The sequence below is a fragment of the Rhamphochromis sp. 'chilingali' genome (genome assembly GCF_963969265.1).
Source record: "Rhamphochromis sp. 'chilingali' genome assembly, chromosome: 16".
NCBI lineage: Eukaryota > Metazoa > Chordata > Actinopteri > Cichliformes > Cichlidae > Rhamphochromis > Rhamphochromis sp. 'chilingali'.
Genome location: NC_137943.1, coordinates 616,384 through 631,819, shown reverse-complemented (window position 1 = coordinate 631,819; position 15,436 = coordinate 616,384). Strand labels below are relative to the sequence as shown.

At 43.2% G+C, this 15,436-nt stretch overlaps 1 protein-coding gene across 1 annotated transcript; it reads right to left on the bottom strand.

The window, feature by feature from the left end:
* Positions 1–6: 6 nt before the first annotated feature.
* Positions 7–15,241, bottom strand: fam151a (family with sequence similarity 151 member A; the record flags this gene model as incomplete). The annotated part of the gene is made up of 13 exons (XM_080907696.1): positions 7–321; positions 706–885; positions 961–1,067; positions 1,801–1,947; positions 2,216–2,352; positions 2,473–2,549; positions 2,703–2,792; positions 11,764–11,821; positions 12,130–12,292; positions 12,362–12,511; positions 12,617–12,757; positions 14,862–15,019; positions 15,177–15,241. The coding sequence occupies 13 exons, from the start codon at positions 15,239–15,241 to the stop codon at positions 25–27; spliced, it is 1,770 nt and encodes a 589-aa protein (XP_080763822.1). The 3' UTR covers positions 7–24.
* Between the last annotated feature and the right edge of the window lie 195 nt (positions 15,242–15,436).

Sequence of the window (15,436 nt, the reverse complement as noted above, 5' to 3'; positions counted from 1 at the left end):
GCTCTCAGCCCACACGTGCTCTGATCACTGAGGTAGAATATACAGGCTTCTGCTTGCTCTGCCTGCACGCTGTGCACGGAGCTCCTTCACCACAGTGACAGCTGCACCACCTTTCTTTGTGTCCACCTCAATTATAAAGTCGTATTTGTCCATCATTCCCAGTAAAGCATAAAGCTGCTCCTGCCCCGTGGGCAGCGAGGCTGCATTCAGGTGTAGAGCCACCCTCTGTGACACCGCCGCTGGGATCCGAGGAGGCCATCTGTGCTCAGCCAGGACTACAGTGACGTATGGAAACAGGCGCTCGACTGTGGACACAAAGACCTGGAGCAAAGAGAAGGACGACTATGAAACAGCCTAAAATGACACGTTTCCATCGTCTAACTGGATCGGCACTGGACATTGTTGGAGTGAACTTGAGCTTGGCTGACCAAGCCTGAGCAGCTAAAAAGCCTTCATGACGAACAGAGGATTGCATTTGCTTGGGGACCGTCTGACAAACATGCAGCTTATACAACTGTTCTCTCTGTGGGGGTGTGATAGTTTCCCAGCCAGGGTGGACCCTCGAGGAGGCTCCAACATTTACACCTGCTCGATTCTAGTTGGATGGATTTCCAGCCAGGTGTGTTAAACGTGACATGCGTCTGCTCTGTTCTTTATTAACGTATTGTCTGCAGACACTGCTTCGGGGGGATCAGATGTGCTTACTGCTGTGCTGTCGCTGCTCTGTAAGCCCTCCATGCTGATCCACACAGGCCTGTGGAGCTCGTCGGCCCCGTAGGCTGACTGCAGCAGGTTAAGAGAAGCCTCCAGCAGCTGCTGACTCTGGACCCTCAGGTAAATTCCCCAGGAGGTATCAGCAGCCTGCCCAAGGGTCTGAATAACATCCTGAGAACACACACATGATTGGCCTTGATAAAAATGTAACCTGGCTGGTGGTTGGCTGGTGATCTACAGATATACCTGCAGTGTGAGGAGCTCTGAGCTCCTTCCAGAACCTTCTACCAGAAGGACTCCAGGTCGACTGCTGTCAGAGGTCACACGAACGACCAGCATCCCGCTGCCCCCACCTGTTAGTGAAACAGAGTATCAGTGTGACTTTAAGGTGGTGCGACAGCAGCATGTGCAGGTTTACAGTTTGACATCATCAGGATGAACAGCTGATCTGTGACATGCTGCATTATCATGAGGTGATGAGGAGACCGCCGCTGTGAAGGGACGGACAGGCTGTGACCACGACTGATACTCAAAGGGCCAAATGTTAGCCGCACCTCTGCAGCAGTCACTTCCCCGTTGTCCAACACGCCGCCTCGGTCCACTGCGGCTTCAAACACTGATTTCTGATCAAGCAGCTGTGCTCTGTATTCTCTGCTCAGCACAGCTGTGAACACTTCTGGCGCTTTCATTTCTACCAAAACAACAGATAGTTTGCGTTTTTCACAATTGTTACTGTAACGGTCAAAATCCCAGGACATCAGCTTTTCTGCCACCAAGAGTCACTAAGAACATCATCCTGATGACCGATGTGAACGAAAGGTTCAGCTGCCACATGACTTCAGTGCATACAGCAAGTTCACTTTAAAAATACCTTGAGAAAAAACTCACGAGGGATCTCTGAATGCTTCGTGGCACAAATGAGGCAGTTTCTTGGTGTTTCTGGCGACAGTGCCCCGCTGTCATTCATGATGTTACCACCAGATGTCGCTAGCATATGTAAAGTACAACTTTGAGAGCGTGCTTTGCCCGGGCGTTTCAGTCTGGCCCGTTAAAATCAGGTTATAAACCCTGAGGTGTAAAACCTGCCTGAAAGCTGACGGAGCAGGGAGGCCCGGCCGGTGACGGGGAGCAAAGGCACAGCCAGGCGGTTCATGAGGTCTGAGCTGTAACCTGGGTGGAGAAACTCCATCAGATCTCCTCCAGGATAGAACCTCCTCACGCTGTCCTGCTTACCTGTGAACACACACAATGAACCAGGAAGAACTAAACAGAAGCAAACTCTTCATCTCAGAAGAAGCTTAAACAAATGCACACAATGAGCAGAAGGTTCAGTTTCCAATGATTTTTCATGTAGTTTTCTAATAATGTTTTTCTTTAGTCTTCAACAACAGTCAGAACTCACTGAAAACAAATCTGTTGATTTGAATAAATCACACACACACAATTATTATTTTACCCAAACATAGTCTGTGTAAGTCTGCTCCATATGAACGCTCCTCACCTACAGCCTGCTTAAATTCTGACAGCGTGGGTTCATATATGTCATAGTAGACTTGCCACGGGTGGGTGTTGTCACGGACAAACAGCAGGTCGCTGACGCTGGGGTTAACAGAGCCCTGCCACAAAGTCAGGCTGAACCTAGACACAAAACATGACAGTCAGTCTGTGGCGCTCATGGGCAGCGAGCAGCCCCCAGTTACTGGTTTGATTAGCAGATTTCCAGTCATTGCCATAGTAAACGTGGAAGTTATCTGTTACCGTGGTGACTGGTTGAGGAGCCAGCTCAGGTGCTGCCAGCCGCTGCGAACCAGCATGGCGTGGACTGGGAACGTCACCTAAGAGACGAAACGTTGACCAGTCAGCTCTGCCGTTCTCCGACACCTCAGAGCGTTCTCATCCCAGCACGCAACACACCGACGATTTGTCCCAGGCGTGTTGGGATGGGAGCGTGTTGAACTGGGACCACTGAAACCTGGATTCACACTTACCCTTTGAGGTACGTCTTTGATCATGTTGTACATTTCTTCCACCGTGGCTCTGGAGTAGGTTTCGTTTGTGAGCTGGTGAATATAGAGGACCTAAAGAAATAAAGCACATACAGCTGTTATTCAGTCAAAAATATAAACCATGTGTTTACCATCTCCACTGTGGAGGCCAGGCCTCCATCACTCTCCATGATGGGATGGCATGTTGCTGCAGGATGCTGTGGTAGCCATGCTGGGTCAGTGTGCCTTCAGTTTAAATAAATCTCCACCAGTGTCACCAGTAAAGCCCCCCACACCAGCAAACCATCAACCCCATGCTTCACAGTGGGAACCGTGCATGTAGAGACCATCGTTCACAAAGTGGAACCAAAGTTCTCCAATTTGGACTCATCTTGTGTTTCTTGGCCCAAACAAAACTCTGCTTGTTGCTTTTCCTTAGTCGTGGTTTCTCAGCAGCTATTTGACCATAAAGGCCTGATTTGTACAGTCTCTACTGTGGAGCAGGGAAATTATTTTACTGCTATTGTTAAATAATCATCATTATTACCATTGCATTAATAATATAATCTGGAGTTTATATTGCATTCAGGGGTTGAACAGTGTGTCTTTCAGAAAGGCTAAAAGTAACAGGACAGGAAACAGGCTTGGAGAGTTTTGCAGAAGTGGAAGTTATTTTGAGCCGCAGGCTAAGACGAGGCTTTAACAATGTAACAGATAGCTTTAAGAAGGCCTTAAGCAGTTATGACTATTTTATACACAATGCATATCTGTGCTTATTGAAGAGTTGGAGCTCGGTCAATTAGTTGGGGGTCGGAAGCTTTGTTCGGCGCGATGTCCGGACAATCTATTGTGTAAGTGACTTGGAGCCATAGAAGGAATTGCAATACATGCTTACAAAACACTTATATATCAGATCATTTTATATTAAGGTTTTAGTAGAGGTTCTTGGTTAAAACATTTATTTAGTAGAAGATATACACATAGTCTCAGTGAGCCTCTGGTCTAGTGAAAGGTCAGAAGTGCAACAGGTGAATTGAGAAAGAGCATTTGAGGACGAGACACAGAGTTAGTAGGTGAAGAGGTGACACAAAGAGCATGTGAGCTCAACACACACACACACATGAGTTAGATTTATTTAGAGGAGAGATTAGTTATGTCTCGACAAGAAAGAGGAACAATTCACTTTAAGACAAGAACGGAAAGTACCAGCCATGAAAATAGAAGATGATCTTCTGGGTTAAAAGTCTGATCTATGTATAAAATGTATCTGTGACGCATGAAGGGGCGTCAGTAAATCAAACCCTGATGCTATAAAATATCTGTTCATGCTTTGATTAAGTCGAGGACTACTGGCTGTCTGCGTACAGAGTGTCTTCCCACACGTGTGTAGTCATTAAAATCATTGTTTGACCAAGACCTTCTGGACCATGGGTGGTTTGTACTCTCCTTCCTCAATTGTGAACCTTAACATTTGGGGGCTTCGTCCGGTGGTTGAGGAGGGGTAGATGGAGAAATTTGGTCTTAGGTGGTCTGACGGGCAGACATGAATTCCAGTGGTCGAAGTGAGTGGGCATAAGCCGGCTTATCCAAAAGGTAAGGCACTACCTGTTGAATTATTTCCAAAGTGTGCCAAATTGGACATGATAAAATTTAAGTCTACTCACTGAAGTTACTGGTGGATGTCTGTTTTGATTTTGATGAAAATCTCATGAGTTGAAGCAGTTAGAGTTCTGCTAAGAAGAAATGAAAGCAGTTAAGAGTCTGATAAGAAAAGTTTAAATACTGGGTTGAAGTCCCAAAGAAATTGAGTTCGAGTCTCAAGTAGTTTGGTAGGGAATTGGTTATTTTGTTGGTTAGAGTCCAAATTTGGTCATAAGAGTGGACCTGAGCGGTCAAATTGACCACTAGGTTGCATCTGCCTCAGTTATACACTTGTTTCGGGTGTTGATTGTTGTTTCAAAGTATTATAAATTATTTTAGAACGGAACCGTGGGGGTTCTAGGAAGCGCAGTGCTCAGAGGTAACGCTTGCCAGTGCCAAGGACGCTTAGGCATTGTCCTCGAAGAGGGATAGTCAGTTGGTTACTGTGGAGTTTGGGGCACTCCAGAATAACTAGGAGTTAGAGTCTCCTTACCGTTTGGAACGGTACCTGCGCTTTTTTGGTCGGAAGAAGTTGGACTTCGGGCGTGTAACTTTAACTTAACACTTCAGGGTAAGCCTTGGCTGTGAAACGCCAAAATTAGAGCTTCAGGCAAAGTTTGGGTTGGTTGACGCTTTTAAATTGAGTTAGGGATTTTAGAGATGAGGCCAGAAACAGTTAAAGTCTTGATACTGGTTAATTGGTCGCAAAAAACTCAGGGAGTTTATCCGCTGGGCGGTTATTTTAAATTTGTCTAAATTGTGTAGGCGCTAAAGCTGACAGATCTGACAGTGGTTGTAAATATAAGATGTCTTTGTAATATAAAATAAGAGATCTCTGTGTGAAAGGAGTCTGAGGCAATGCTGGAGCTATTTTTAGACGGTGTGTGTGTGAGTGAAAATGCAAATGAGTAAGCAGTGAACTGTTTAAACCACAGTTGGTTTTACAAATACTGCTGCAAACATTGTAGAGTGTGTGTTTAAGATGCCATTTATGTTTACTAGAGGACTATAAATAAAGTATTGAGTTGCCGTAGTGAATGTATAGTAATTGACTGAGTTTGGATGCAGATATATAAATATATTGAGTGCACTGTATATATTTAAGACTAACACATTACTTGCAGTAGTAACTTTTCTCCAGCATTAGTTGCTGGTGTGGTTTATTTTTTCCATTTCTTGTGTGTGCGGTGAGAATTAATGGAGGTTTCAATTTTTCGTTTGTTTGTTTTTGACTTGCTCTTTTTGATTATGACAAGCATGTCTAAAATACTCTTAGGGAAGTGTGTTTTGAGTTATATTCCTCAACTCTAGTCACAGTTTAAGTGTGAATGCGGTGACTAGAAGGTTTTGAATGATGAATAAAGGTGTGAGAGGTATTTCTTTGGTGATGTAAAGTAGGATGTTTTAAAGTTTGAAAGTGTTTTTAATTTGAGAGAGGCATGAGTGATGTTATAAGAGTTTGAGTTTCTTTTTCTTTCAGTTTAAAAACACATAAGTACATACACTTGGTACACCCGTTTACTCTTTGACTTTATTAAAACAGACGGTGTATTTGAGTCTGAATTTCAGTAATTGTATGTTGATATGGTAATTTAGTTTATGTTAGGTGAAGGAGATGTCCATCTCTGCGTCTTGCAGGATTGAAAGTGAAAGTTGAAGGTTGTGATGTGAATGCTGTGAGTACTCGATTTGAATGATTCTGTGTGAGGTGTACAAAACACTAAATAATAATAACACTATGAAAGTTGATAGTAGAGTGAGTGCAAGGCGGTGTGTGAACAGAGGAAGTCTGAGAGAGAAGTGTGTGCGTAGGCAAAATGCAGAGTGTGTGCGTGAAATAAGGGTGTATTGTTTTTACATCAAGGTTTAGTAGAACTAAAGTAGAACGTCACAAACAAACAAAAGAAGGTAAAATGAAGAGAGAAAATAACTGACAATTACATTAATGAATAGAAAACACACATACACAAAGTGCCATATGTGAAATTATTCTAGGAAGGAGTCAGAAGTGAGATAGTTTAATATAAGATGCAATGAAGGAAGCAGCTTACACTCCTTTAATTTCCAGAGTCAGTGTGTTCCCTCCCCTGCCTACTTGGCCCCCGTATCAGGCGAGTATGGAAGGCTGGATAGCCCATGACGGGTAAGATCCCACCTCGAAACCCTGGGACAACCTAAGGCAGGCACAGCCACGATTACTCGGCCTCACTCAGTCCCTGTGAGCTCAGACTCACGGGTGAGATGAAGTGAAGAAGACGGGACCTCAAGGGTAAAGCCGCTGGGCTGAGGCAGAGGGGGTAAGTGGCAAGTGGAGCCCTACCTTCTGGCTGAGGACAAGGAATGCTGCTATTTAAGGTAGGAAATCAGAATTTGGGTTAGTAAATTTGGGAAAGAAACTGACGGCTTAAGTGGAGAATTATGAAGGAGTCTGACACACTGCAAAAGCAACATACACAAACAGAAAATGCATTAACCTTATAAAGACAAGACAAGCTCATGGAGTTTAATGCATAGACACTGATTAAACCTGGCTAAGAACACAAAGATATGCAATAAGGAATAGCTTGCTATTTTGTATGAATGATACAATGGTGTGAATGTTTAATAAAATGCATTTGAGTTTGTAATTGAGGAATAGAAGAAGCCATATGACAAAGGGAGTGAGTTATGTAAACAAAAAGTGATTAAAGTAGTTTTAAAAGAGTGACTTAGGAGTGCTCTCTCGTACTGAGTGATCAAGTAGTGATCACTGTAGAAAGAAATAAAATAATTTAATGAGTTGGGAATGTTTAAACATATGTTTCTGTTGTTACAGCAACTCATTGAGAGATGACTCAGTATGCAAATTAGTTGGAGTGAGTGGTGACGAAGGAACTTCCTGTGTGTGTGTGACTGAGGAAGTGACTTTCAGAAGAGGAAGCATGGCAGAGAAGAGGAGTGCAGATTTGGGTAGGAAATAATTTATAGTTTAGTGATATGTTGTTGTAAGGGGGTCTTATGCTGAATGTAAGTATGTTACAGAGCATAAGGGGGTGATTTTTGTGTGCAAATTGTGTGGTTTTAATGAGACTTTCGGTGTATTGAGGAGGTGAAATTATGTGGTGGCAAGACTTGTGTGTTTAAGGTTGTTGAGGTTGTTGTGGTGATGGGTTGATTCTGTCAGTTAGGTTCGGGTTGTTGTTGTTTTTGTTTTTAATAGAGGGAGTTTTAGGAAACATGGACATGTCTAAAAATTGGGCCCATTATTTTGTAACAGTGCACTTAAAGAAAACCTCTCAGGTGATTTTGTTTTGTTTTTATGAGCTAACAATCAGCTCTATTTTTTCATTTCTGTTTTAAGCAGGCCTGCAACAGTGAATAACGGCGCTGAAAATTCTCGGGAAGAGCAAATATAAGGGGGCTTTCCAGATTACAATTGGCTGAGGAGAACGCTACCTGTGGGGACTAATCAGGTCGTAAGTCCCTGTAAAAAGGATTTTATGCGAGTCAATCCAGTCCAAAAGCATAAAGAAATATTTTCCTATGGAAAATAAAAAATGACTGAGCTCATTTTGCTGAGGGTGGAGAATCTGACGCGGGAAGCTCCACTATCAGCAAATACATGGTGTGACTGCATGTGAGTGAGGATGAATTAATGTGGACAAACAATTGTTTTTACCAGAGAAAATTTCTGTTTTGTTGACTGGGGTTAGATTATGGGATTATAGTATATTGTTGGGAGAATGCCGATTGCTAAAGGGGAAATATTTTTTGATGTAACTCAGTTACCATTAATTGAAGAAACACATGACTGATAACTGTTCTGTTTTAAGTTTATTTTTATGACATAGATTGGATCATGAGTGGGGAAACTGAGCATTTTTAAGTTTTGTATAGTATCTTGACACATAAAATGTATCAAGATAAAGGGGGGTTTAGGGTTTAATAATTTAATTGTTTAATAATTTAGGATCATTTTAGGACTTTTGGGGTTTTTGATCATTTGGATATGGTAAAACTGAAACTGTTATTTTTAAGTTAAGGTTAAAGGATTAAAGTGAACTTGTCACGGTTTGCGGGGCAAGCCGTGTGGAGTTGTAGAAAAGGACCCAAAAGGCGGCAGCTCTGGTGCAGGTGAATATTTATTTACAACGGTGGGCACAAAACTGTACTGGTGGAAAAACAAGAAACCGGAAACCTAAATTGGGTAAGCTAACAACACAAACCAGAAACGAGGATGCAGGGAGGTCCGGGGAAATACACAAGAGACGCAGGGAGACCGAGGGGAAACAATACAGACGAACCAGGAACTACAATAACAGAAGACACAACTTAAATACACCCAGAGAACACAGGGAGATTACACACAGGTGGGGAACACAGGTGACACTGATAAACATAACGAGACAGGGCAGGAGTGAACACAACATGTCGCATACTGACGAGAGACTGTCAAAGTAAAACAGGAAGTACACAGAGGTTCAGACAGGAGGAGAGAAAGCACGGGGAGAACACAGACATAACAGGCTGGGGGAAACATGGAATAAACACAAAGAGAGACGAGAGCTCATAAATACACAGAGGGGCACAAGGGGGTAAGAGTCACAAAGGGAAAACACTTAGGGAACACCACAACAGGACACCTCAGAAAACCTGGCCTAAAGAAGGAGCGAAAATACAAGGAACCAAGAATACTGGGCCAACATGGCCCAGGACCATGACAGAACTGAATCCTGTTTAGAAGATACAATGCCGGTTTTTCAAAGCTGTGAATAATTCTTAGAGGGAAAATTAGTGAGGGTTGAAGGAGTAGAACAGCTTTGATTTCTTTTTCATTTCTAGAAGTAGTGGTTATAATGTAGGCTTACACATACAGATATTACATAGGAGGTATTTTTAGGATAAAGGGGAGAGCTTGTAAATAGAAATGATTTTTATACATATTGCATTTTTTGATATGAGTTATTGAAGTTATTGAAGGATTGCACACGCTTACAGACACAGAGTTAAGAAACACACATGACAGTATTGATTCCAGGCAAAAGGCCTCAAATTCATTTAGCTTTTAACTGAACTTAAAGAAGGACCAAAGAGGAAGGAAAGCATATATTTTGGTTAAGTCTGATAAATTAGAATTAGAAGGTATTGTTACATTAAAAGGAGCAGATGAAATAAAAAGGCTATACCAAAAACAGGTGATAACATAGGAAATGTGAGGTTAAAATGAAGTTAACACATAGGACGTTGAAGAATATATATAAATACAAGTCAAAAAGTTAAGAACATAATTAGGATCATGCTTTTGATTACAGAGTCCCAAAAAGGATAAGTTAGGGAGAGGCAGGAAAAGGTGTTTTGTTTCCTTTGCAGAAGATCTCGGCGACCACAGGAGGGGCGAGGATCCTGGAGATCTTGAGGCCTGCTGAACCACCAGAGAGGGACCGAGAAAACCTAAGCTTACACATGGAGTGTTCTCGAATGGGAGCTGGTTGAGCCAGAGGACGGCTAGAGAGGGTCTGAGCGAGGACACAATGTATTGCGACCTCTGGTGTTCCAGAGGTCGAGAGAGGGAGTGTGGAGCAGGGAAATTATTTTACTGCTATTGTTAAATAATCATCATTATTACCATTGCATTAATAATATAATCTGGAGTTTATATTGCATTCAGGGGTTGAACAGTGTGTCTTTCAGAAAGGCTAAAAGTAACAGGACAGGAAACAGGCTTGGAGAGTTTTGCAGAAGTGGAAGTTATTTTGAGCCGCAGGCTAAGACGAGGCTTTAACAATGTAACAGATAGCTTTAAGAAGGCCTTAAGCAGTTATGACTATTTTATACACAATGCATATCTGTGCTTATTGAAGAGTTGGAGCTCGGTCAATTAATTGGGGGTCGGAAGCTTTGTTCGGCGCGATGTCCGGACAATCTATTGTGTAAGTGACTTGGAGCCATAGAAGGAATTGCAATACATGCTTACAAAACACTTATATATCAGATCATTTTATATTAAGGTTTTAGTAGAGGTTCTTGGTTAAAACATTTATTTAGTAGAAGATATACACATAGTCTCAGTGAGCCTCTGGTCTAGTGAAAGGTCAGAAGTGCAACAGGTGAATTGAGAAAGAGCATTTGAGGACGAGACACAGACAGTTAGTAGGTGAAGAGGTGACACAAAGAGCATGTGAGGTCAACACACACACACACATTAGTTAGATTTATTTAGAGGAGAGATTAGTTATGTCTCGACAAGAAAGAGGAACAATTCACTTTAAGACAAGAACGGAAAGTACCAGCCATGAAAATAGAAGATGATCTTCTGGGTTAAAAGTCTGATCTATGTATAAAATGTATCTGTGACGCATGAAGGGGCGTCAGTAAATCAAACCCTGATGCTATAAAATATCTGTTCATGCTTTGATTAAGTCGAGGACTACTGGCTGTCTGCGTACAGAGTGTCTTCCCACACGTGTGTAGTCATTAAAATCATTGTTTGACCAAGACCTTCTGGACCATGGGTGGTTTGTACTCTCCTTCCTCAATTGTGAACCTTAACACTACTCTACTCAGATGTGTCTCTACTCTGTGTGACATCTATCTGGGCTCTAATCTGAGCTGCTGTTAACTTGTGATTTCTGAGGCTGGTGACTCGGATGATTGTATCCTCAGCAGCAGAGGGACTCCTGGTCTTCCTTTCCTGGGGCGTCCTCATGTCAGACAGTTTCATCGTAGTCTTGATGGTTTTTCTGACTGCACTTGGGGACACATTCAAAGTTTCCGACTGACTGACCTTCAGCTCTTACAGTAATGATGGGCTGTTGTTTCTCTTTACTTAGCTCATTGGTTGTTGCCATAATATGAATTTCAACAGTTGTCAAATAGGTTGGTACACAGCTAACAGCCCTGACTTCTGCACAACACGACTGATGGTCCCAACACCACCAATGAACCCTGACAGGCTCACCTGTGAGGTGAAACCATCTCAGGTGACGACATCATGAAGCTGAGAGAAGGCCGCAGCTCTGTCAACAAAACAAAGGGCGGCTACTCACAGGACTCTAAATGTATTTTAGAGTTATCATTGTTTTCTTTGCTACATAATTCCATATATCTTGCTTTGATGTCTTCAGTATCTACAGTGTAGAAAGTAGTAGAAATAAAGAGAACCATGAAATGAGAAGGTGTCCAAACTCTTGATGGGTGATGCATGTCAACATTAATTCAACTTCTTTAATTTTAGGGATCACAGGAACATAAAAGCTGTTTTGTCTACTTTAGCTCAAAGGATCTTTTTGAAGCTCAAAGTTCTTCTTCCAGCTTTGAATTCTCTCATAAATGTCAGTTCAGGATTCCTTGAGTCTCTTCCTGTTTCTGACAGGAACATTCCCAGAACCTCGTCACATGCCTGGTATAATGGTTCAATGGGGTTCTTACTGCGAGCGTGCCATACCTTCCACCCAGGAGACAAAGTCACATCTGGAAACTTGTCCTGAATGAGTTCCAAAAACCTGAAAAAAGAGGGAGACATAAACATGGACTGATTCTTACGTAGCACTTTCCTGCTCTCCCAAGTCTCCACACCACACTCACCCAGTCACTTTCTTCTAAGCTTTTTAGTGCTTCCTAACTACATTCGTGCTGAGATCGGAGAGCGACCTGGGGCTAGTATCATGCCCAGGGACACTTGGCATGCAGACTGGAGGATCCAGGGATCGAACCACCAACCTCCCGATCAGTCTTTAGATGTTAGACATTTTCCCTTCCTAATTCTGAACTCTGTCCAAGGGTCTGTGTCCGGTCTAGCTGGATTTCATACCTGCTTCCATTGACTGGAGCTACAAAGCTTGGGACGTTGGGGCCTCTGAGGATGTCTGCATTCAGCCACACAGGTCTGTTTATTCCCTTGTTGCTTTCCTTTTGTTTAAGCAGGTCCAGTGACAAACCCACTGATTCCAGAGCCTTAAAGTCCAACTTGATGCCTGCAAACGAACACGCCTTTAAAAACTGTGATCAGATGGACTTTCTGTGGAAACAGTTCTGATCTGTACCTTTTCCAGAAGCCAGTACAGCATCTAACCATTCGTCGAGAGTGTTGTCACTATATATGTCGGGAGGGTGTGCCATGATCGGCACTGGCTTTTCATCAGGGGTCCCATAACCCATGAGAGTGACGTCAGCTTCCAAGATCATGGTGTCACCTGGAAAGATGACAGGAGGCGGTGCTTGTTTTGTCTGTACCTGACTGTAGGTTCAGGCACCGACACCATCAAATAATGCAGTGTTGTCTGTGTGAGTGTTTTTACCCATGAGCGCTTTGTACATGTCCTCCTTGCTGTTGGCTCGGTGAAACCACGTAGCCAAAAGGCCGTCCGCTTCACTGATGTTCCCCGTCTGCACCAAGTACTCCAGCATGTCTCCACCAGAGAACGAGGCAGAAGACGGAGCTGAGGAACACGATTGGACAGCAAGACAGTGACGGAGTCATAGGTACGTAGTCCCTGTCACAGCAGAACTGGGAGCTTTCAGCTAAAACAGCCGACGGTGTGTTTGGGGAGGCTGCTCTTTGTTGGGAGAGCAGCTTGTTTAAAGTTCATTCATTTCTTCAGCTTAAAGATTCTGTCAGCTGAAGCGAGACAGATGGGATTTGGCTTTTAAAGAAGGTTGCAGATACTCATGAAGGCAAGGCAAGTTTATTTGTATAGCACAATTCAACAACAAGGTGATTCAAAGTGCTTTACAGAGACATTAGAAACAAGAACAAATAAAAAGCATGATTTAAAATTGATTAAAACAAGCAAGCAAACAAACAAACAAACAAACAAACAAACAAACAAACAAACAAACAAACAAACAAACAAACAAACAAAACAGTATATAAAATCAAAACAGATAAAATCAGTAGTTAAATGTAAGTTTTGAAATTTAAGCTTAAAGTGTGGATTTGGTGCTTTATTCAAATGCAGCTGAGAACAGGTGAGTCTTCAACCTGGATTTAAATAAACTGAGTGTTTCAGCTGATCTGAGGCTTTCTGGGAGTTTGTTCCAGATATAAGGAGCATAAAAGCTGAATGCAGCTTCTCCGTGTCTGGTTCTGACTCTGAATGCTTTTTTCTTAGTGTCTTTTTTAAAGAAGCTACTGTCACATATTACTCAAAGAGACCAAGGTCTAACAGCACAAAACACATCGTGTAACATTATCTTTGTTACACATTTCATGTCAGTTGATTCAAAAGTCACACAGTTCAAAGCAGCCGTGTACTTTTTGTCCACATGTCATAAGACCAGAAGCCAAATGATGAGCACTCATGCATCATGGCATTGCAATGAGCTGCAGTATGATATCAAATGAACTTTGATCACTGTAATCACTGATTTTAGCAGCAGCAATATAAAGTTGTGATGCTGACACAGCGAGTATTTAAGTGTTACGTTTGGAGAAGGCACACTGCTGGAGGCTGCAGCACCCTGTGAAACCCTGCAACACTGTGGGCTGTTTCACCTGTGCAAAGACATCTTACTGTCGCTGTACACTCAGGTGAACTCTACATGCAGTAGGTATGTATGTCACAACACTGCCAGTCGTGCACTTTGAGCTTCCATTCAACTTTCAGAACCACGGCTAAGCCTACAGTCTGTGTTTGGCCTTATTAGACAGACACGGTGAAGAGGAAGGAGGGGGACACACGCAGCAAAGGGCCGCAGGTCGGACTCAAACCGTGCTGCACGTGGTCGCCTGCTCATCCAACTAAAGCAGCGCCCTGGTCTTTACAGTGAAACGTGGTGATGATTAGGTTAGGTAAAAGCAGTAATGTCACAGTTTACTGATGGTGTACATGACAGCAGTTAAAAAATCCTGAACTGAAACATTTGGAAGAACTATGGTGCAAACAGAAAACAAGAAACAAAGCTTTGGCACGTCTGCTCAGATTTGACTGTTGTTCAGATCCATCCATCCATCCGTCCATTTGCTTCCGCTTATCCTTTTCAGGGTCGCTGGAGCCTATCCCACCTGTCATAGGGCGAGAGGCGGGGTACACCCTGGACAGGTCGCCAGTCTGTCGCAGGGCCAACACACAGGGACAGACAACCATTCACACTCACATTCGAACCTAGTGGCAATTTGGATTATCCAATTAACCTATCCCCACAAGCTGCATGTCTTTGGACGGTGGGAGGAAGCCGGAGTACCCGGAGGGAACCCACGCAAACACGGGGAGAACATGCAAACTCCACACAGAAAGACCCCGGCCTGATGGTGGAATTGAACTCAGGACCTTCTTGCTGTGCGGCAACCACCGTGCCACCGTGCTGCTCAGATCCAATGCAGAGAAAATGCTTTGAAGGCCACAGGTGCTGCAACCAGCTCCAGCTGGACTCTGATATTATTGCAGTTGTATATAATACAGTATATAAGTACAAAGTACTGTGAAATGTACCTCTGGTGATGAGTAATAAATACATTTACTCAGGTATGTTTCATCATCTGGATCATAAACAAAGTTGCATCATTGTTTTATCATATAAATCGTACATATTGTAAAAATGTACCTGGCGTCTTAGTGAGCAGCACAACAGGTACAACGATGACAGTCAGCAGCACGATGAGCACAACAGCCACAGACGACATTATCAGCAGTCGTTTGGGCAGCACGCCACGCTTCTTTGGGCCTCGCTCCACTCGCTGGTCGTCAGCCTCGGGCTCCATCCTGTGGGGATACACGATTAATGCTCGTCGGTCTATTCTGTGTTAGAAGCAGCATTTCAGCATGTTGTAGAGGTTTACCTGACCTCACACATGCATGTCTCACAAGTGTACATGCTGCTTCATCCATTTTATTAAAGAGCAACTGATTTGTCTCCAACCTGTTTTGCTTTCCTTCTGATCCTCCAGCAGTTCGTTCATCTCTCCTTTTGTCCTCTCCTGCCATTCTCACACGTCTCCTGTCTAGGTTCAAATGTCTAAGAAGTCGGAGACCTCAGGGAGCGCTCGCTCTTCTTTTATACGATCCTTTATCTCAGGTGCAGAGAACAGTTTTCCTTCTGATAAGGCACACACTCTTCAGTGTCCACTTGCTGCCTGACGAGCTGTGAAGCTCTTCTGTTATGTAATCTTCACTGTTCTG